The following is a 23,818-nucleotide window of genomic DNA, read 5'->3' on the forward strand; positions in this document are numbered from 1 at the left end:
GGAAATAAATGATGTGTGAATGGTAAATGCATTTAATTTTCACGTGACTCAGTGCTCCATTACTCTCTCTCTCTCTCTCTCTCTCTCTCTCTCTCTCTCTCTCTCTCTCTCTCTCTCTCTCTCTCTCTCTCTCTCTCTCTCTCTCTCTCTCTCTCTCTCTCTCTCTCTCTCTCTCTCTCTCTTACAACGTTACCCTCACACACTCACACACACAACACTTCCTCCTCCTTCTCCTCCTTACCAATTTTTCCTCCTCCTCCCTCAACACTACCTCACTCACTCCTTCTGCCTCGCCTACAGGACAAATCTGGGCGCTGTACTACCTCTACACCAGCACAAGGCCCCAGCACTCCCGCACCGTGTTCTTCCTGCTGCTCAGTACTCTCATATGGACGGACCTCGTGGGGAAAGTGATCACTACGACGCCCGCTCTTATTGCCTACGTGTACGGCGGATGGGTTGGCGGGGTAAGTGTTGGGCTGAGTCTTGATTTGTTGTAAAGGAGGCTCGGCTGTGTTATTGTTGTTATTCTAAGAAGTTGTGGGTTATTTTTTTAGTTGGTGTGCTGTTTGGTTTAGTTTAAGAGAGGTATACTGTGTTATTCTTGTGATTTATTGGTTTGGTTAGTGAGTCTTGGTGTGTGCAGTGTTGGGTTGTAAGGCTAGGTTAGGTTAGGTTAGGTTAGGTTAGGATACATTAGGTTAGGTTAGGTTAGGTTAAGTTAGGTTAGGTTAGGATACATTAAGTTAGGTTAGGTTAGGTTAGGTTAGGTTAGGTTAGGTTAGGATAGATTAAGTTAGGTTAGGTTAGGTTAGGTTAGGTTAGGATAGATTAGGTTAGGTTAGGTTAGGATAGATTAAGTTAGGTTGGGTTAGGTTAGGTTAGGTTAGGTTAAGTTAGGTTAGGTTAGGTTAGGTTAGGTTAGGATAGATTAAGTTAGGTTAGGTTAGGTTAGGTTAGGACAGATTAGGTTAGGTTAGGTTAGGTTAGGATAGATTAAGTTAGGTTAGGTTAGGTTAGGTTAGGTTAGGTTAAGTTAGGTTAGGTTAGGATAGATTAAGTTAGGTTAGGTTAGGTTAGGTTAGGTTAGGTTAGGTTAGGTTATGTTAGGATAGATTAAGTTAGGTTAGGTTAGGTTAGGATAGATTAAGTTAGGTTAGGTTAGGTTAGGTTAGGATAGATTAAGTTAGGTTAGGTTAGGTTAGGTTAAGTTAGGTTAGGTTAGGATAGATTAAGTTAGGTTAGGTTAGGTTAGGATAGATTAGGTTAGGTTAGGTTAGGATAGATTAAGTTAGTTTAGGTTAGGTTAGGATAGATTAGGTTAGGTTAGGTTAGGTTAGGTTAGGTTAGGTTAGGTTAGGATAGATTAAGTTAGGTTAGGTTAGGTTAGGTTAGGTTAGGATAGATTAAGTTAGGTTAGGTTAGGTTAGGTTAGGTTAGGTTAGGATAGATTAGGTTAGGTTAGGTTAGGTTAGGTTAGTGAGTGTTAGGTTAGGTTAGGTTAGGTTAGATTAGGTTAGGTTAGTGAGTGTTAGGTTAGGTTAGGTTAGGTCACGTTAGGTTAGATTAGATTAGGTTACGTTAGGTTTGGTTAGGTTAGGTTAGGTTAAGTTAGGTTAGGTTAGGTTAGGATAGATTAAGTTAGGTTAGGTTAGGTTAGGTTAAGTTAGGTTAGGTTAGGATAGATTAAGTTAGGTTAGGTTAGGTTTGGTTTGGTTTGGTTAGGTTAGGTTTGGTTAGGTTAGGTTAGGTTAGGTTAGGTTTGGTTAGGTTAGGTTAGGTTACGTTACGTTAGGTTACGTTACGTTACGCTAGGTTAGGTTAGGTTAGGTTAGGTTAAGTTAGGTTAGGTTAGGTTAGGATAGATTAAGTTAGGTTAGGTTAGGTTAGGTTAAGTTAGGTTAGGTTAGGATAGATTAAGTTAGGTTAGGTTAGGTTAGGTTAGGTTAGGATAGATTAAGTTAAGTTAGGTTAGGTTAGGTTAGGTTTGGTTTAATTAGGTTAGGTTTGGTTTGGTTAGGTTAGGTTAGGTTACGTTAGGTTAGGTTAGGTTAGGTTAGGTTAGGTTACGTTAGGTTTGGTTAGGTTAGGTTAGGTTAGGTTAGGTTAGGTTAGGTTAGGTTAAGTTAGGGTTAGGTTAGGTTAGGTTAGGATAGATTAAGTTAGGTTAGGTTAGGTTAGGTTAGGTTAGGTTAGGTTAGGTTAGTGAGTGTTGGTGTGTGCAGTGTTGGGTTGTAAGGTTATAGAGTAATTGTGTTTTCGGCTTGGTTACTTACTTTTTTTTTTAATGGTTTTTGTGAGTGTTGGCTTGTTGTAAGGGACTGCCACGTGTGGGTCTTGATGGCTTCTTGCAGCTTCCCTTATTCTTCCTATACATCCTTATGCTCTTATTTCTATGGCGGCTCATAATAATCTTTCTTATTATGCTTATTGAGTTGTCGTGAAGTTGATTTCTGTCCAAATTTGTTTTAATGTCACTTCCTTGTTAATATTCGTTTCCCGTGCAGTTTTCCGTGCAAATGATTTCCTACACCGCTCTGAACGCTGAGAAAGAGTAACCACAACAACAGGGCTATTAAAAGTACTGAGAATCACCTTAACGTGCAGAGAAAGAGAGCACGGCACCTCCATACATTCCCATAGAACCTCATCCTTACGTACAGAGAAACAAAGCACAATACCTTCCCCTTACATTCCTTCAGTACCTGTCTCCCCAACCCACCGCCTTCCTGCACGCCGCTGAGGGCACGTCCATCATGCAGGCGTCCTTCGGGAGGCCTTGATTGCACGCCTCAACTCAAAGGTCGCCATAAATCTCGCCCTCCCAACACCTGTCTCACACCTGACGCTTTCAAGGCCAGGTGTGGGAGTGCAGGTGTGGGGAAGGTGTGGGGAAGGCGTAGGGCAGGTGTAGGGCAGGTGTAGGGTGGTGTTGCTTCTCTTTGCCTCCCACGATGACTGTGTGTTGTGTTGGCGACCTTATTGAGAGAGAGAGAGAGAGAGAGAGAGAGAGAGAGAGAGAGAGAGAGAGAGAGAGAGAGAGAGAGAGAGAGAGAGAGAGAGAGAGAGAGAGAGAGAGAGAACACTACAATACACAGTTAACAGGCTGCAATTGGCTTTTAATTTCTTAGAGAGAGAGAGAGTAGGATAATGGTGGTAGTGGTGGTGGTGGTGGTGGCGTTACTGCCCCTACCCCCCTCGCTCGCACTCCTGCCTCTTAACCCGCTAATGGCCCTCCTAAACTGTCCAATTATCACGAAACCAGCGAAGTTTTTGCTGTTTTAAAATGAGTACTTTTCCCTGCGTGTGTTTTATGTGTGTGTGTGTGTGTGTGTGTGTGTGTGTGTGTGTGTGTGTGTGTGTGTGTGTGTGTGTGTGTGTGTGTGTGTGTGTGTGTGTGTGTGTGTGTGTGTGTGTGTGTGTGTGTGTGTGTGTGTGCTTTGAAATCCTATAGAAATCCAGGAATATTTTTTACACACACACACACACACACACACACACACACACACACACACACACACACACACACGATTTTAAAGCTTATGTCTTCTATACCATGCTCTCTCTCTCTCTCTCTCTCTCTCTCTCTCTCTCTCTCTCTCTCTCTCTCTCTCTCTCTCTCTCTCTCTCTCTCTCTCTCTCTCTCTCTAATGAGGCTCCACACACGGGAATAAAACAGATTAAAAACTAATGCTACAGTTAACCCAACCCCCTCTCCTCTCACAGCGCTGTGTAATATGGAGGAGGAGGAGGAGGAGGAGGAGGAGGAGGAGGAGGAGGAGGAGGAGGAGGAGGAGGAGGAGGAGGAGAGTCACAAGGAGAAAGAAGACAAGGAGACTATAATGAGAGAGACACACAATCCTACCTCAAAAATTAAATAAACAAACAAAAAAAAACATGGAATAAAGCAAAGAAATAAAAAAATATAGAGAATAATGAAAAATACGAAAAAAAGTGACTGAGAAATCATGATGTCAAACTAAAAAAAAAAACATGAACTATAGAAATAATAATAATAATAATAATAATAATAATAATAATAATAATAATAATAATAATAAATGATGATAAAAAAATTGTATAAAAACTTAAGAAAAAAAAATACTACAGAGGCAAGGGTAGATAGTGAACAGCCGGGCAACGGAAGCATACTAAAGAGCATCATGACCAGGCTGAAATATTGGCGGCGTTAAGTGAGCGTGAGATAGCGTGAGCAGGTGATAGCGGCGATACGCTCACCTGTGGGAGGAAAAAAGAATAGGAAAATAGAAAAAAATAGTAAAAAGAAAAGAAATATAGGAAAAAAAAAGAAATAAGAGAAAAAATATATAAGGACGAAAAGTAAAAGATGACAAAGAATAAAAGAATAAAAATTAAGAAAAGGAAAAGAAGAAAAAAAAAACAAGGAAAGGAAAAAAATGAAAAAAAACAAGAAAAAAAGAAAATGAAAAAAAAAACAAAATGAAAATAATAAAAAATCAAAAAATTAAATAAATGAAAAATGGAAAAAAAAGTTAAAAAAAAAGGAAAAAAATATATACCCTTGCTCTCTCACCTGTGTCACGCTTAATTGATAAAGAGTTCCGGGAGACGCCAGGTAGTAAGACTCAGGGATATAAAAAAAAAAAAATGACAACCCTCTTAGTAGAGAGAGAGAGAGAGAGAGAGAGAGAGAGAGAGAGAGAGAGAGAGAGAGAGAGAGAGAGAGAGAGAGAGAGAGAGAGAGAGAGAGAGAGAGAGAGAGAGAGAGAGAGAGAGGAGGGGGAACAGGAATTCAAGTAGTACGCCTTGCAAACTGATGAATGTTATTGGTGTTTCCTCTACCGATTATTTGAGAGTTACACCGCTTGAGGTTCTCTTTAGGGTATCGAGGGGACGCAGCGAGGGGAGCGGAGGACCAATCAGGCTCGCGCGGGGGAAAAAAAGAACCAATAAGCGCAAAGGAAGGCTGCAGTACAGTAGCCAATGAATTTGTCGCGCGGGAAAATATTAACCAATGAGAAGACGAGATGGAGGGTTAAGTAGCCAATTAGAGTGATGCTGAGTGGACTGATAGCCAATGATAACGTTCTGAGAGGTGAAGGACGGACCAATCACAGCGTCTCGAGGCAAAACAAGCCGCCAATCAGGGACAAACACAGGCACAGGTGGATACGTACATACATACGTACATATGGATCGGAATAATACGTACACGGACAAAAATAGTGTAGGGACAGGGATACGTACACACACACACACACACACACACACACACACACACACACACACACACACACACACACACACACACACACACACACACACACATTATACTACTCAGATCGTGAAATACTAGGTTCTCTCTCTCTCTCTCTCTCTCTCTCTCTCTCTCTCTCTCTCTCTCTCTCTCTCTCTCTCTCTCTCTCTCTCTCTCAATTACACAATCACAGGCTCTTTTCCTTAACCCTTCTATTTCCTATGGCACACTGTAGCCTTGACTTCCCTTTCCAAACTCACCTTTCCTCTCTCGAAGTCTGTCTGTCTGTCTGTCTGTCTGTATGTATGTATGTATGTATATGATGACTGGTAAAATTATTAGAAAGTACAACAATAGTCTTCTTTTCCATATACTTGATAAAACTCCCTGTAATGTGTGAACGCTTTGTTTTGCACCGACTTTCTTGTCTCTCAGTAATCCCTCTACGCTGCTCTGCTCGCGTCAATAATGCGGTAGATGGCACTTCGTTGTCAATCAGATTTGCCACTTCCGGAATGAGTTTTTGAGTAATTAAATGCCTCAGCGTGGGAAACTTTGCGCTGGATATTTAGTCGGTAGTTAGTGACTCACAGTTCTCGTACAATTCGGTAGGGAAAGGCAAGGAATTTATTAAGTACATATTTTTTTTATTTAGCTTGGTAAAAAAAAGATCTTTAGATTCCTATACTTATTTCTTTATGTGCCTTTCTTTCTTTTTTTTTTGACGTTTCGGGAATAAGAAAGTAAACAAGGTGATCTGCATTTCTTTCCTCTCTTTTAGCAAGCTTAGAATTCTGGAAACACGTCTGAGTTTGCTTTTTTCCCTCTTTTATTCCTGGATGTGCCGTGGGAAGAAGTGGGGCTGCATGGCAGTGTACGTGTCCTTGACCTTGGTGACTCAGCTCGTGGCGGCGCGGTACACACACAGACACAGACAGACACACCTGCACGCCTGACTGCATGCTGCGACGAATGCAATGAGTTCCCGGGGACGCGATGCCGCTGTCCCGAAACCGCCAGACATCCGTGGAAACCTGACGTGACTCTGGTGTGCATTTATGCTTCGATGCCATGCCGCGGCGCTCCCAGGAAGATCAGCCCTCAAGCCACGACCAGACTCGTCCCTTGACCCCCAACCTCCTAACCTAACTCTTCCCCTTCCCTCCCAGCCCTCCAACCCGCTGGCGTGCAGAATAACAACTTCCTGGGTCTTGCAGCACCGCAGAACTGACTCGGCTGCTCAGATGACCTGCAAGTATCTTTCCCTGCTGCCTCTGCCGTCACCTTCCCCGCGTGAACTAAACTTTACCAAACAGAGGCGAGGACCAGCGGGAGTCTGGGTCTTTTCCTTTCTGGAGACATGCGTTCTTGTTCCGCTAAAATTATTTCCTCGGCAAGACTCGCGCGGTGGCTCTCAAGGCTCACTGAGTTTTGACAAGTCTCTGCTGTGCTCGCCGCCACCCAAACTTCACCCATACTGTTTCGCCGAAGCGTGTCGTGACTTGCTTCTGTTGCCTTGACGCTCACCACTGCTGCTCCTCTGCCGCGTGATTCAAGGTGAACTGTGCGGGGCTTTAAAGACGTGTTCGTAGCAGCAGCCTCAAGGGACAGTCTGTGGGCGTTCAGGGAGGGATTCTGGGGCGCGTGATGCAATAAGTTCCCTGCGTCAGGAGAGTGTAGTCAGGAGGAGTCAGCAACAACCGCGAGTGGTGGTGATGGCAGCCCGGATGTTGTGACTCGTTCTGCCAATACTGCGGCGTTCGGGAATGAGGCAGTGGGAGGGGGTGTTGAGGAAGGCGAGGGAGTGAGGGAAGGAGGGTGGGTGTTGAGGAAGGTCGCCAGGGTGTTGTCTAGGTCTGAGTGAAGGAAAACAGTCTCATCACACACAGGAAAGGGAACAAAGCCGCCAACACGACACTGAACACTTGCCTGCCTCACGCCGCGTCACTCAGAACCAGCTGCTGAAACCCTGAGATGCAGCAAAAGTGGTGGCCTTCCTCCCTAACAAAATATGAAGGTTCACGCACAGCAGATCGAGTACTGCATTAAACCTCTTTTGCTTCTGTCCTGTGTGTGTGTGTGTGTGTGTGTGTGTAATCATAGAAACATTTCCTTATTTTCACACACTCCAGATTACATTCCCTTCATGCTTCTTTCGTCAGATCAAACACTTTTCCTCCCTTCCTTCTCTCTCTCTCTCTCTCTCTCCCCCTCCCCTGTGCAAGGCCAGTCGAGCGAATGAATGGATTCCTCAGGTAGTGGCTCCGCTGACCTTGAGGACCATACCTGCACCGACTCATTAGTGTGTTGGTATTTGAGGGGAAGTAATCATCAGGTGGTGGTGGTGGTGGTGGTGGAGGAGTAGGATAAGGAGGAGGAGGAGGAGGAGGAGGAGGAGGAGGAGGAGGAGGAGGAGGAGGAGGAGGAGGAGGAGGAGGAGGAGGAGGAGGAGGAGGTCTTGGTTTCATATCTTTCACACACACACACACACACACACACACACACACACACACACACACACACACACACACACACACACACACACACACACACACACACACACACGCGTCACGTCACCAGTAAATTTTTGGTCCTCCTCCTCCTCCTCCTCCTCCTTCTACTTCTACTCCTCCTCCTGACTTTCTGACCTTCACCAAACACGCACGCACACACACACACACACACACACACACACACACACACACACACACACACACACACACACACACACACACACACACTGCACTTAAAACAAAGAACTTCAATCTGGCAAGAGAATTTCGGGGGCGTGTGAATGTTGCTGATAAGAGAGAAAAGAGAGAGGGAGAGGGAAAGGGAGAGAGAGAGAGAGATGGGGAGGCGTAGTGGGTGTATAAGGCGTGGGTGCTGGCGTGGCTGGTGAGTCTGGGTGGTAATCTCGTTTATACACGCACCACATGTAGCCACGGTCAAAAATAGCACATCAGTTTGCTTTGCCTTGAGGAGTCGCCGCTCACACACACACACACACACACACACACACACACGTCAGCCGCCTTGCATCACGCCACGCTCCTGATTAATTCCTTGGTCTGGATGCATTTTGTTTTTATTTTGTTCTCAGATCTTGTTTGTGATATTTCTTTAATGGTTTGTTTGTTTGTTTGTGTTTGTTTGTTTGTTTGTGTGTGTGTGTTGGTGGTGGTGTGATTATTCTTGGTTCTTCTTTGTTTATTTGTTTATTTATTTATGTTTTTTTTTTTTTTTTGGGAGTCTTGTGTTTTTTTCAGGTTTGTTTATTCATTTCTTTATCGTATTTTTTTAAAGGGAATGGATTTTTTTTTCTTGTTCATATTTTTTTACGGTTATTTTATTATCTTATTTTTTTTTTACATTTGCTTGATTTTGGGAGAGTCTTGTTTCTTTTTTTTCAGGTTTGTTTATTAATTTCTTCATCTTTAATTATTTTGATAGGATAGATTTTTTCCTGCTCATATTTTTTCAGCTACTATTTCATTCTCCTTTTCTTTTTTTTTTCCTTTCTTATCTTCATCTTCTTCCTCATCCCCTTCCTCCGTTTTCCCCTTCCTCCTTTTATTTTTTCTAGCATCCATATTCTTATTAACATTTTTCCACTTAAAGCTCTAATTCTCTTATTTTTCCATCCTTTTTTCTTCCATTTAATATTGCGTCTCTCTTTCTTTCCTACATCGTCTTCTTGTTTCTCTTCCCTGACTCACCCACATCCTGTCCTTATCCTCTCCTCACGGCGCGCCACCAGAACACACCCAGACACACTCAAGATACCTTCCTTAATACCCTTCTAGTTACCTGGCCTCGTATCGGTTCCTTAATAAGCCCCTAGTTACCTGTACTTGTTACCTGAGCCAGCACCGTCAGCCTCGCGTGTTCTAAATTGAGAGACATTTTTTCTTCGTTATTTTCTTGTCACAGAGCAACTTCATTATCGTTATTAGCATTTTTCTAGAAGCAATCTGGTGTTTTTGCAGGTTTTCGTGCTTGTCTTGTGATAGTGGAGTGCCTGGCGTGTTTGTGTTTGCTTTAGTAATGAAGTGAGATGTGTTTCCGTTTTCTTTGCCATGATGGTCTGTTTGGCGCGTTTTCTTTCATTGTTTTCTGTTTGTCACTGTTTTCTTTCATTGGTCTTGGGGTTGTTTTGCTTATTTAGATTTTGGTGATATTGGTTGTTTGAGTGTGTATTGTCTGAGTGTGTATTGTTTGAGTGTGTATTTATTTATTTATCTATTTATTTGTTTATTTATTTTTCACTGGCGTCTCTGAATGCACATCTTGGTCCGCACTTACTGAGGCGGTTACGAAAGTCAGTCTCTTTAAAGTGTATTCTGTTCTTGTGTTTATTTTTTGAACGTATTACTGTACATTCCAATAGTCTTTTTTTTTTTTTACTATTATTTACTTTATTTATTTATTTATCTTTTTTTTTTTTACTTTCAAAAGACCGATTTATGGTGTTGCTTTTTCTTGTCTTCCTGTCTGTGATACTTTCCCATGAATCGATCTATTTCTCTTGGCTTTTCCAAAATTACACTACCTTCTCGATTTTAGCCAAAACAAAACAGTAACTTTTTTATCTCCGAGTTGAAAAAGGAAAGAAAATTCTCCACTCCATTTGAAGAATCATAATAAAAGAAAAGAAAAAGGAAGGTTACGGGGCAGCTGTGTTATTCTGACCAAGTATGCCTGCGTGCGTGCGTGAGGGAGTCAGGTGGGTGGGTGTGACGCAAATATTTACCTGAGAATGAGATGGTGGTAGTGGTGGTGGTGGTGGTGGTGGTGGTGGTGGTGGTAATGGATGAAGAGGAGTAGGACGAGAAAGAGAAGGTATTGGTAATGGTAGTGGTGTTGCTGGTGGTGGTGAAAACATGGAGGAGGAGGAGGAGGAGGAGGAGGAGGAGGAGGAGGAGGAGGAGGAGGAGGAGGAGGAGGGGGATGAAGAAGAGGCCAGGCAGGTTAGTGATTGAAGAGAAGGGTGAAAAATGAGGAGAATGCTTCGAGAGAGAGAGAGAGAGAGAGAGAGAGAGAGAGAGAGAGAGAGAGAGAGAGAGAGAGAGAGAGAGAGAGAGAGAGAGAGAGAGAGAGAGAGAGAGAGAGAGAGAGAGAAACAAACAAACAGAGACACAAAGACACAGACAACACACACACACACACACACACACACACACACACACACTGAAAGACACACATACAAACACAAAGACAGGAAGAAACAGACACAGGGAGAGACAATCATTTTTTACACACTGACCCTGCCCCCGTCCAATACCCCCCCCTTTAAAAATACAGCGAATTATGCCACTCAAAAAATGTTACTCCCAGAAAAAAATATATATATATGGTGATGAAGACAGCAAAGAGCAACTCACATCAAAACACTCTTTATATTAATGTTTTCAGTATACATGCTAATATAGAGTGACTGCTATTAACTTTTTGAATTTTCGCTATCCTACATTCTCTCTCTCTCTCTCTCTCTCTCTCTCTCTCTCTCTCTCTCTCTCTCTCTCTCTCTCTCTGGCAGTTTTATGATGTCTGGGCTTCGCTTTATTTAATTTACTCTCTAAAATTCAAGGATACACAACCTTCTCTCTCTCTCTCTCTCTCTCTCTCTCTCTCTCTCTCTCTCTCTCTCTCTCTCTCTCTCTCTCTCTCTCTCTCTCTCTCTCTCTTTCGAGTCAATGATTCTTACATTATCCTTTTCTTTCATCTATACATCGTCATTTATCATTTTCGTATTTATCTTTCATTCCTTCATCTCTCCTTCTTCCCCAGCTCTTCATCCTCTCTCCTTCCTTCCTTTCTCCTTCTTTCTCCTAATTCCTTTCACTCTACGGCTTAATCTAAATCTTTCGAATTCTTTCTTTGCACATCTCTCTCTCTCTCTCTCTCTCTCTCTCTCTCTCTCTCTCTCTCTCTCTCTCTCTCTCTCTCTCTCTCTCTCTCTCTCTCTCTCTCTCTCTCTCTCTCTCAAAATCGATGTTTTACTGCGAATACGTTACGGTTTTTTTTCCTCATTCTCCCTCAAACGATATTTCCGAAATCCACTGCTTTCCAAATCCTGCCGCGAGGGAAGAAGGGAAGGAGGGAAGGAAGGAAGGAGAGGAGGGAAGGAGAGGAGGGAAGGAATGGAAGGAGGAAGGGATGGAAAGGAGGGAGGGAGTGGGCAGTCTCGTTCATCTCTCTCTCTCTCTCTCTCTCTCTCTCTCTCTCTCTCTCTCTCTCTCTCTCTCTCTCTCTCTCTCTCTCCAGGTAGATATGGATTTTTAAATGGGTAATAAAATCCACTTCGTCCTTGGAATAACACGCATATTGTCTCCCCCTCCTCTCCTCTTCCCCCCTTCCTTCTCTTTTCTCCTCTTCCTCTCTCTTTCCTTCTTTCTCTTTCTCTTTGCGTATCATTGCTCTGTTCTTTATTTTTCTTCTTATTCTCTTTTCTGTTATGATTTCTATTCTTTTGTTTCTTTTCTTCTTTTATCTTCTCGTTTCTCTCTCTCTCTCTCTCTCTCTCTCTCTCTCTCTCTCTCTCTCTCTCTCTCTCTTCCTTTTTGCGTATGGTTGTTTTATTCTTTCTTGTTTTTTTCTTATTCTCTTGTTTTCTTCGTTCTATTTTTTTATCTTTCTTATGTGTTTTTTTATTTCATTTTATTCTTTCATTTTTTATCTTGTTTTTTATGGTATTATTTTTTTCTCTTGTTTGGTTTTCTCCTCATTTGTCTTTTCCTTTTTTCTACTCTCTCTCTCTCTCTCTCTCTCTCTCTCTCTCTCTCTCTCTCTCTCTCTCTCTCTCTCTCTCTCTCTCTCTCTCTCTCTCTCTCTCTCTCTCTCTCCTCTTTCTGCACACTTACTCATTCTCCTTCCCTTCTTCTTTTCACCTGGTTATTTCTGCTCACTGGACTGTCCTTGGTCGGATAACGATGACAAATATAATGCGATATATCTCAATTTCAACAGGGTTTTTGATACAGTCCCCCTTTTAAAGATTATCAAGCAAAATTAAACCTTATGGAATTGACAATAAAAATTTTTCACTGGATTAAGGAGTGATTTAATTGTAGGGAGAGGAGGGAGGGAGGGAGGAAGGGAGGGAGGGAGGGAGGAAGGGAGTAAGGAGAGAGGAGGGAGGAAAGGTAAGAGAACAAGGAAAGGAAAGGAAGAGAGGAGGGAGGAAGTGGAGAGAAGAGAGAGAGGAGAGGAGATGGGGAAAAGGAGGAGAAGGGGTGGAAGGAAGGAATGAAGGAAGGGAGGAGGTGAAGGAAAAAGAGAAGAGAGAGGAGAGAGGAAGAGCAGGAGGAGGGAAAGGAAAGTAAGAGAGGAGGAAGAAGGTGGAGGGAAGAGAGGGATGATGAAATAGGAAAAATAGAAGTGGAAGTGAAGGAAAAAGAGAGAAAACGAGGAGGAAGAAGAAGTAAAAGGAGAAGGAAGGGAAGAAGGGGAATAAAAGAGAGGAAAAGTTAGGTGGAGAGAGAGAGAAGGAAAGGGAAAAAAAGAAGAGAGAGAGGGAAACGAAGAAGGACAGATAGACATAAATAAAGGAAAATAAGAGAGGAAGCTGCACGGTAATTCATGCTTAAAAACTTCCTGACTTGGTGTTCAGTGTCTTCTATTACACGTTTGTATTGCTGTTAATTAAGTGTTATGAAGCTCCACCACCACCACCACCACCACGACCATCTCCTCCTCCTCCTTCTCCTTCTCTCTCATCAGTGGCTCAGAAGTGGGGAATATTTCAAGGCAGCAGCAGAACCCACGTGTATTCCGCCACATTTCTCGCTCGGCTTATCTGTATGCATGGTGTGTGTGTGTGTGTGTGTGTGTGTGTGTGTGTGTGTGTGTGTGTGTGTGTGTGTGTGTGTGTGTGTGTGTGTGTGTGTGTGAGGGTGGTGACATATGTGTGCATTTACCTGTTGGTCAGCTTATTTGTTTGGTGTGAGACTAAATGGGGTGTGAAGGGCATAGAGAGAGAGAGAGAGAGAGAGAGAGAGAGAGAGAGAGAGAGAGAGAGAGAGAGAGAGAGAGAGAGAGAGAGAGAGAGAGAGAGAGAGAGAGAGAGAGAGAGAGGACGAAGTGAGTGAGGGAGGGTGGGAGTAAGAGAGAGGGAGAGGTGGAGGAAGCCGGAGAGTAAGTGTGAGTAATGGAAGGGAAAGGGGTGAGGTGGGAGGGTTGATATGTATGTATGTATGTATGTATGTATGTATGTGTGTGTGTGTGTGTGTGTGTGTGTGTGTGTGTGTGTGTGTGTGTGTGTGTGTACCCATGTCATTCATGTCGTCAGGTATATAGGTTAGCAATTAGCAAAGAAGTTACAATGAAAAAATAAACAGCTAGGATAGAAAGACAGACAGGCAGACTGACACACAGATAGATAGGTAGGTTTGTAGGCAGCTGGACAAATTAACAGACAGACAGACAGACAGACAAACAGGCAAACAGACAGACACATATATAGGCAAGCAGGGGGATGGATAAGGAAGGAAATGGTAAAAGTGCATCACAGCATGAAAATACATGAAGAGCAGTTATTCTAAGAAGGAACTGAACACGTCCTTCCAAAATAAAACGAAGGCTTGTTGAAACGCAGAGATGTCACCACCACCACCACTACCACCACCACCACCACCAACAACAACAACAACAACAACAACAAAGAACAAACAAATAATAACACTGATACGAAACTAGAGGATGAAAAAAAAAATAGAAGAAAATACAGCAGAACGAAAAAGTTTTCATAGTCACGTAGGCGCAAAAGTCACGCAAACCGCACAAACACACACACACACACACACACACACACACACACACACACACACACACACACACACACACACACACACGATATAAAAAAAAATCACTAAATTCTTCTCTGGAAAATTGAATAAAAGGAAGGTGATGAAAGACGAGGAAGACTAAACACGAGTAATCCAATAAACGCTAACAAAATCACATAAGAGCAAACAATCCTTATAACAGCATCACCACAAGTTAATGAAACAGCGGAGAGAAAAAGGCTCAGTAGAATAGTGGTGTGTTTCTGTGCATGAAGTTCAACACGCAAAAATGGACGAGAAAAATAAAATACACAAAAATTTAACAGATTACTAGATAGAGAGATAGATAGATAGATATACAGATAGATAGGTAGATATAGATAGATAGATAGATAAACATATTGATAGATAGATACATATAGATAGATAAATAAATAAATAAATAAATAGGTAGACCAACAGACACATAAATAAACATGCCAACAAATAAAGAGAAAAAGGAAACAAACACAACTATATCGATAAAAGTAATAAATTGAACTACCACACCAAACACTGACTGAAGAAAAAAATTTCATAAAGAAGAACAATTGCATATAGTTGAAATATTAATTTAAAGTCCTTACGAGTGCAGCATAAGACAGTAATTATTCTTAACTTTGAAATAAAATGAAGACACTTAAAAAAATATTAAAAAAAAACCTCATATTTTCGATTGATATATATAATTTTTGGTATCAATATTCCTCTTCTACTATTCATGACTTCATTATCAGTAACATTAGAGGAAAATTTTTAATCGTATATTTATATATTTATTTATTTATTTTTTTTTTTTTTGTACAGTGGCAAGTCGTTTAGTTAAAAGAAGAAATACAGGACATCAAATTAGAGAGTGAGAGAAATAATAATAAAGAAAAAAGTAAACAAATAAAGTACTCCAAACAAAACTCAACACAACACGACACAATGCAATTCCGTGACCGACTAAGAGAGAGAAAAAAAATAGAGATAAAATGAAAACAATAAAAAAAGAAAGAAAAAGAAAAAAAAACACGTAACACCAGAGCAGCAGCAAATTAGAAGCGGAATCAAAACAAAAAAAGGACAAAATGACAAAAACAAACAAACATACCAATAAAAGCAGCAAAGATATGTAGTCCTGGTATAAAGTCAAACCCTGAACATACATTTTGATAATACTTGCCATAAATTTGTAGGCATGCGACGTGTGTGTGTGTGTGTGTGTGTGTGTGTGTGTGTGTGTGTGTGTGTGTGTGTGTGTGTGTGTGTGTGTGTGTGTGTGTGTGTGTGTGTGTGTGTGTGTGTGTGTGTGTGTGTGTGTGTGTGTGTGTGTGTGTGTGTGTGTGTGTGTGTGTGTAGCAGGAAGTGAAGTTCAAAGCGATGGTAACTCAGAACGGTCGGCTAATATAATTCTCTCTCTCTCTCTCTCTCTCTCTCTCTCTCTCTCTCTCTCTCTCTCTCTCTCTCTCTCTCTCTCTCTCTCTCAGTCTCTGCACCTGTTCGTCTCTTTTTAATTTGTTTTCTGTTTCGTTTTCTTGAGTTGTTGTTGTTGTTGTTGTTGTTGTTGTTGACAATGATGATGATGATTATTATAATGATGATGAGGTGTCCAATTTATCATCATAAAATCAAACATTTTTTATCATCATCATCATCACCACAACCACCATCACTAGCATTATTATTACTGCTACCTATCATTATTCATCACCATTTGCTGTGATAATAGAAGTAGCAGTAAGTAAGTAAACAGATTAAGTAGATAAAGCTGTGTTAGGGAGAGTAGCAGTGAATAAGTAAACAGATAAGTAGATAAGTAAATAGGTTCAGAAATTAATAAATAAGTAAGTAAGTATGTACATGAAAAAGAAATGTGTGAGAAAAAATAAATTATACATAAACACTCACTAAGATATATCAAGGACACTCCACATACATGAATAAAACACACACACACGCACACACACACACACACACACACACACACACACACACACACACACACACACACACACACACACACACACACACAAGTAAATAAATAAACAAGTAAATAAATAAATAAATAAATAAACAAAAACACAGCAACACACTTTAACACACAGACAGACAAACGCACATACTAACAAACCCACGCAAATACGAACACTTCCATGCAGAGACGATAAGAAAAGACGATTAGAGACGATTAGAGACGATAAGAGAGACAAAAAAAAAAAAACTAAGCCACCGACAAATTATACTAAAGAGCCAAGGACAGATTCAGAAGCCAGACCATAAATATAACGAGACTTGAGGGCACGCAATAACAATGGTATTCAGCACATGAGCCCTTTGTTTATCGTCCTGGCGGGATAGTTTGTCTCGGAGCTAAGGACACATACATACACACACACACACACACACACACACACACACACACACACACACACACAAGACAACAGTGGTCCATTGTCAGAGTAAATTTAATTAATAGTAATAAAATCTCTCTCTCTCTCTCTCTCTCTCTCTCTCTCTCTCTCTCTCTCTCTCTCTCTCTCTCTCTCTCTCTCTCTCTCTCTCTCTCTCTCTCTCTCTCTCTCTCTCCCGTAATACAGAAGCCGCTGTGCAACTTCCACGGGTTCTCCATGATGCTTATCAGTCTGGTGACGCATCTTCTGGTCTCCACCATGGCCGTGGAGCGCTTCATCGGCATCAGGCACGGCTACTTCTACAACAAGAACATCACCACCACCAGGACCAAGTGAGTGTTGAAGGCTGTGTTGGCTGGTGTGTCTCCTCTTACGTAGGAAGGACACTGGCCAAGGGCAACAAAAATACAATAAAAAAAAGAAGCCCACTGAGATGAGAGTCCCAGATAAGAGTCCAAAGCGGTAGTCAAAAATTGAAGGATAAGTGTCTTGAAACCTCCCTCTTGAAGGAATTTAAGTGATAGGTGGAAATGCAGAAGCAGACAGCGAGTTCCAGAGATTACCAGGTGTATTACAAACGTGTCCTTTGCAGTAATCCCTGTGTAGTTATGATTTCTGTCTCTGTTCCTGTGATTAGGCCTATCATTCCTGCCCCTGTTCCCATGCTTAGTCCTACGTTTATTTCTATGGTGCGCCGTCTCCTTTGATCTCCATCTCTCCCTTTCTATGGTTAGTTGATGGAGTTTGATCTTCAGTGTTTGTGATGTGAAGGGTTAGGTGAGTAAATTGGACAGTCTTTGGCTACTCTGTGGGGGCTGGCACAATTAAGGAGCCTTTTCTTCTGCCTTTTTTGTTGCTCTTAGTCAGAATGCCTCTTTCATATAGTGTTTTTTTGTGTGTGTGTATGTGTGTGTGTGTTAGTTAGTGGTGTTTTCATTGGTGTTGTTTCTCGTATGTTTGTTATTTAGAGGGTTGGGGTTAATTGAGTGAATGTTTGAGAGGGCTGGCAATGAGAGGTAGCTGAATGTTGTGAATGTGTGTTGTTATCAGTATTGTTTTCTTGCAGTGGTGTTTAAATCTATATTTGCACTATTTTCTTTCATAATCTGATTGGTTACATTGGGTCGTTGAACTTCTGTGGCCTCTCTCTCTCTCTCTCTCTCTCTCTCTCTCTCTCTCTCTCTCTCTCTCTCTCTCTCTCTCTCTCTCTCTCTCATTCAGGGATTAAAGTGTACACGTTGCTCCATTCTAGTATTTTTCGTTCTTTTTTTTCGTTGTTGACCATTTTTTATTCTTTTTTGCTTTCTTTTTCCCCTCTCTGCAGTGGTGACGGCTCCGGTGTTGCTGGTGTGTCCTGCGGTTTTTTCCCTCCCTTCCTCTTGTTCTGGTTTTCAATATAGCGTGGATTATTTCATTTCGGTTGCTCTCCTCAATTTTTATTCCATTCGTGAGAGAGAGAGAGAGAGAGAGAGAGAGAGAGAGAGAGAGAGAGAGAGAGAGAGAGAGAGAGAGAGAGAGAGAGAGAGAGAGAGAGAGAGAGAGAGAGAGAGAGAGAGAGATTAGCTGTATTTTTGGTCCCTTTCCTTTACTTTTTTCTACTTTATTTTTATTCTTTTTTTTTTGCAAACGACAGCAGAGACAATATTTTTTTCCAACTCACTTTGTCCTCTCTCTCTCTCTCTCTCTCTCTCTCTCTCTCTCTCTCTCTCTCTCTCTCTCTCTCTCTCTCTCTCTCTCTCTCTCTCTCTCTCTCTCTCCATCACCTCAAGTTCAGTTCCTTTGTCCCCACTCCACCATAGTTTTAATCTCCTTTCCCTGCGGCTCACGACCACTTTCTTTCCTCTCCTCAGAAAATGTAGCATTCCTCCACCTCCTCCTCCTCCTCCTCCTCCTACTCCTCCTCCTCCTCCTCTTTTTCTCCCTCCTCCTCCCACGTTTCTCATGACCGCAAAAAAAGAGACCTAGCATGTACAAACAAACATTCACACACACACACACACACACACACACACACACACAGGTAAGCGGCCCCTAATGACTCCTGCAGTGGCTTCAGGAGTTGTTTTATACAGGTGAGAAGGCAGACAGGTGAAATGGCACTGTGTTATGGCTTTCTCTCTCTCTCTCTCTCTCTCTCTCTCTCTCTCTCTCTCTCTCTCTCTCTCTCTCTCTCTCTCTCTCTCTCTCTCTCTCTCTCTCTCTCAATGGATTAAAAGACCAAATTCTAAGACACAAGGAAGAAAATATCGGAGGAAAGAACAGAGGTATTCAAGGTCGGAGAGAGAGAGAGAAACACACACACACACACACACACACACACACACACACACACACACACGAGACACTGGCCAGACGTAGCATTAAGGAAGGATTTGAGTTAAGAGAGACGTGACGTGACAAGAGAAAGAGAGACAGAGTTACAGAGAAAAGAAGACTGGAATATTTGGTGCATGGAGTTCATTTTGACAAACAAGATTAACGAAGAAAATAATAACAAGAGAAGAATAATGGTAAAAGATAACTAAATATATAAGAATTGCCGTGAAAATCCGTGGTAATAATGCAGAATGAAGAATAATAAAGATGATGGAAATGACTGCAAAAAAATATCATTAAGAAATTAAGGTAATGAAAAACACGACAGACAAAATAAAAAAAAAAGAAAACAGGATAAACCGCATGCTAATAACAAATAGATGATAATGGAAATAATAAGAATAACTGAAAAAAAGCCGATCAGTGAAAATAATGAAAAAAAAAACATAAAAACAATAAAAACAGTAATTGAAAAAATCATGATAATAGTAATAATACAAAGATAATAAAAAAAACGAATAATACATAAAAAAATAAGATAATAGAAATAACAGGAATAACTGAAAAAAATAACTACAAATAAAAATTATACAAAAAACACAAAAATAATTAAGAAGAGACACAAAGAGCGTGACGTGAATCAGGCAAGCAGGACAAATGCATCACAAAGCACTCCAATGGTACACACACACACACACACACACACACACACACACACACACACACACACACACACACACACACACACACACACACACACACGATGCACAATGAAATAACAGCAGGGAGAATAAATTACATTCCTGCCACGCTTCGTTAAATGAAGGGAGGAAATATTGCAACATTCAGGCTTAAAAATAATAAACAGCCAGCAAATTGAGAGATAACTGAAAGATAAAGGGATAACTGAGAGATAAAGAGATAACAGAGATGAAGAAGTGAATAGACGAAATGAATAAATAAATTAGTTAGATGAAATGAAAATTAATAAACTTTTGTACTTAAGTTATTATTATACGAGAGAACTGAAAGAAAAAGATATATAAAAGATATAATAAACAGATTAACAATGAATATGAAGCAAGATAAAGATGTGAACAAAGAAGGATAAATAAACAAGTTAATTAAATGAAAGGAAACTAATTAATCTTTTAGGATTCGACTACTACTGAATTGAAAGATAAAGATTAAATAAAGGACAGAAATAAACTTACCAACATTTAAATAAAGAAAAATCAGTAAGACTCTCAGGATAACTATATGTGAAATGAATAAACAAAATTAGAGAGAGGAGATCAATATTTAGATCAACAATAAACTAAATATAAAGAGAGTAAATAACGGAAGTTGGAGCTTAATGAAGTGAAGAAATAGAGGTAAAGACTAAAAGAGAGATGAATTCATTAATTTAGTCCCACAATAAATCAATTCAGAAGTATAAAGAAATTAAATGTACAGATGGCTGAACTTTTGAAGAGAGAGAACGGAAGAAAAATAAACAGGGAAACTGATAAAAAAGGAGATACAAACATTAACAAACATAAGATGAACTAAAAAAAAAAACATAAAAAAAGAGACAGAGATCAACAAACAGAGGATAAAGAAACAAACATACAAAAACAGGGCATCAATAAACAGAATACGAATTAATAAGATGATAAAAAGGAGATATCAACAAGGAGAAAGAAAGAAAAGATGAAAAAAACATGAAAATATACGATTACCAAACAAACAAAAATAAATAAATTAATAGATAAATAAATAAATAAAATAAATAAAACGACACATTAACAAACACAGCAACCCTACAACTTGAACACAACACACGCAGGAACGTAAACAAACACACAAACAGACACAACAGAGACAGGGACAGACGCATGAACAATGATGGAGATTAACTAAGAGAATTCACAGGTACATTGGCGTCTGTCCGTCCGTCTGTCTGTCCATCACGATAAGCCAATGTCTGTCCGTCTGTCTGTCTGTCACGCTAACTCGAGTCTGCGCGTGGGAGAATGTGTCAGGTTGTTTAAGAGTGGCATAACTAAACGGAGATCATATGGCGCCGTGTTGGAGGTAAAGGAGGTGAGAGTTGTGTTAATGAAAGGGAAAAAATTATACTGTGAGAGAGAGAGAGAGAGAGAGAGAGAGAGAGAGAGAGAGAGAGAGAGAGAGAGAGAGAGAGAGAGAGAGAGAGAGAGAGAGAGAGAGAGAGAGAGAGAGAGAGAGAGAGTACTGTGAGAGTGGGGGAGTTGCATTAGAGAGATTGAGTTTTATTGGGGAGAGTAAAGATTTATATTGAAGGAGAGTTAAGTTGAGTAGAGTGGGAGTTGGGAGAAAGGGGAGGTTTACTTAGGAGGAAGAATAATTGTAATGGGGAGAGATACTTCTTTAGGGGGAGAGAGAGATAGATAGAGGAGACTTTTATTATGAGTGTAAGACTTGTTTAGGGGAGAAATTTGTGTTGTGAAGTGATGGCAACGAAAATAAAAATGTTGGTGATATGAAGCTATATTAAAAAAAATCTGGTTAATTAATTTCACTTCTCTTCAAACTTTTTTTTTATTCTTTTATTTTTTTTCTGTTTAGATATCTTTATCTTTCTAGTTTCCTCTACTTTTCCCTGACACACTCGTCCCTCACAAGACATGCAACGCTTCCTGATTTATAATTTTTCTCTCCTCCTCGACATTTCATTTTCCACGCTAATTTGAATTCTGCCGAGATCTGCTTTTTCTTTTTTTCTTTTTTTTTTCTTTTTACTCTCTTTCTTTCCCTTTTCTTTCTTTCTCTTTTCTTTTTTATCTTTTTTTCCACATTTACTCTCTTTCTTTCCCCATTCATTTATTTTCAACTTTTCCTCCTCCTTTTATACTTACTACTATTTCCCTTTCATTTCCTCCCCATTCTTTACTGTTTTCCTGTTGTCCCCTCTTCTATACTTTTCCCTCTTCCCCTAACCTGTCCATTCCTCTCTAACCCTTTCCCATTTCTTTCCGATTACTTTACCCTTATACCCATTACCTGTACTGTCATTCCTATCCCCTTTCCCCCATTCCCTTTCTGCTCTTCCTCCATTCTTTCACAACCTTCCATTTCTCCCACATTCCTTTCTAAACCCCTCCCATTTTTTTTTCCTTACGTTTCCCTCTATCTCCATTTCCTTCCCTACTGCATCATATTTCTCCCTTCCCAAAAGCCCAACCTGCTACTAAGGACTTAAACAGACGACGCACTTCGAGACACGGGGATGGTAGTCACTTATAGGGTTTTCTGCTGACGTCAGGAGTCGCGGGGGATGGTGTTGTAAGGAGCAAGGGGAGTCTCTCTCTCTCTCTCTCTCTCTCTCTCTCTCTCTCTCTCTCTCTCTCTCTCTCTCTCTCTCTCTCTCTCTCTCTCTCTCTCTCTCTCTGTATTGTGGGTAATTAATTTTATATCTTTCACATCAAATTTTGGCTGTGAAATAAACGTACTGATAAAAACATTCAGCCATAACCGTGAACAAAATATTTCAACAACTTTATAGACACATGCACACTCACACACACACACACTCTCTCTCTCTCTCTCTCTCTCTCTCTCTCTCTCTCTCTCTCTCTCTCTCTCTCTCTCTCTCTCTCTCTCAGTCAGACCCTATTAACAGAATCAGCCGCTAATTAATGACCATTCGTCGCCATTACCACAAAAATTACCCTGATTGTTCTGACAGGAAACTCAAATAATTGCTTTTTTTTCCCACACACTCTCTCTCTCTCTCTCTCTCTCTCTCTCTCTCTCTCTCTCTCTCTCTCTCTCTCTCTCTCTCTCCCGCAGTGCAATTTTCTCATAACAATTAAAGTCTTCGTTTATCACGGCGCATTAATAAACTCTATCTAAATGACGTTGCCGTTGTTGTTTCTTTTATATATAATTTCATTTGCATATTTTTTTCTTTTGTTGTGGTTTAATTCAGATTTTTTCTTATTAATGGTCTTTTTTCTGTTATCTTTGGTTTAAATGGCGTTTTTTTTCGTATTATTTCAACTATTTTTTTCTTGTTTTGGAGGGGAAGCTTTAATTTAATGCAGGGTTTTTTTCTTTTGTTCATTTTTTTTTTTATCTTTAGCGTAAATGACATGACTTTTAATTTTTTTTTGTATAATTTCAACTATGTATTTTTCATTTTGTCTAAGTTCAATTCCGGTTTTCTTATTAATAATTACGCTTCACTTATATTTTCTATTTTTACTTTCAATTTTTTTACTTCTTTTATTTCCTTTTATTTCCCTGACTTACCTCTAGCTTAATTGGTTTCCCTAGCACACCTGTTTGCTTCCTACCTTTAATATATGTCCATTTGCACTGATCTGTTTGTCTGTTAGCAGTTTCATTCTCTCTCTCTCTCTCTCTCTCTCTCTCTCTCTCTCTCTCTCTCTCTCTCTCTCTCTCTCTCTCTCTCTCTCTCTCATTTGTCACGTCCCCCCATACCAGTCTCCCTCCCTAATCCCTCTCTCCTCCTGGCTTCGTTAACGACCACAACAAGCTAATCGCCTCACGTGTTTGGGCGACACACAACACATGCAGGCGATCCTCACGCTCACCACTCACGGCTACCCTCACTCTCACCTTTCATTCTCACGCCAACTCCTCACACAACCTTTATTAATTCTCTTTTCCACTTTTCTTCTAAATTAAACCTCGCCATTACACCTCATAATTAATCCTTTATTGTTCCCTGTTGATTTTTATTTATTTATTTTTTTCTATCGTAACTATCTCATTTTAATTCCCTATTCTTTATTCTTCATTTACATAACATTCTTCTAGCTTTATTATAACTTCTCACTCTTATTCCTCATTCTATCCAGTTCATTTTTACTCCTCTTTCATCCTACGGCATTCTATTTCCTCATTCTTTACTGTCACGTTAACCTCGCACCCTTTTCATCTTCTATTCTAACCTCAGCTTCACCATAACAGCTCGCTCTTACTGTTCGTTCTATCCTTTTCTTTCATCCTTTCTCTCCCTGCGCGGGTCACAGTGAATGCCAAACAGGAGG

At 40.5% G+C, this 23,818-nt stretch overlaps 1 protein-coding gene and 1 long non-coding RNA gene across 10 annotated transcripts in view; one reads left to right on the forward strand and one right to left on the reverse strand.

Moving 5' to 3' along the window:
- Positions 1-23,818, forward strand: part of LOC135105129 (prostaglandin E2 receptor EP4 subtype-like) — a 209,281-nt gene that overhangs the window by 154,417 nt on the left and 31,046 nt on the right. For all 7 annotated transcript variants that reach the window (XM_064013155.1, XM_064013154.1, XM_064013159.1 and 4 more), the window contains 2 exons: positions 301-467; positions 16,647-16,792. In XM_064013155.1, coding sequence (XP_063869225.1) covers positions 301-467; positions 16,647-16,792 — 313 coding nt within the window. The remainder of the gene's footprint in view (positions 1-300; positions 468-16,646; positions 16,793-23,818) is intronic.
- LOC135105131 (uncharacterized) overlaps positions 1-23,818 on the reverse strand; it is a 184,502-nt gene that overhangs the window by 70,458 nt on the left and 90,226 nt on the right. The gene's annotated exons all lie outside the window — the stretch shown is intronic.

The sequence above is a fragment of the Scylla paramamosain genome, chromosome 11 (genome assembly GCF_035594125.1).
Source record: "Scylla paramamosain isolate STU-SP2022 chromosome 11, ASM3559412v1, whole genome shotgun sequence".
In the NCBI taxonomy this organism is placed as follows: domain Eukaryota; kingdom Metazoa; phylum Arthropoda; class Malacostraca; order Decapoda; family Portunidae; genus Scylla; species Scylla paramamosain.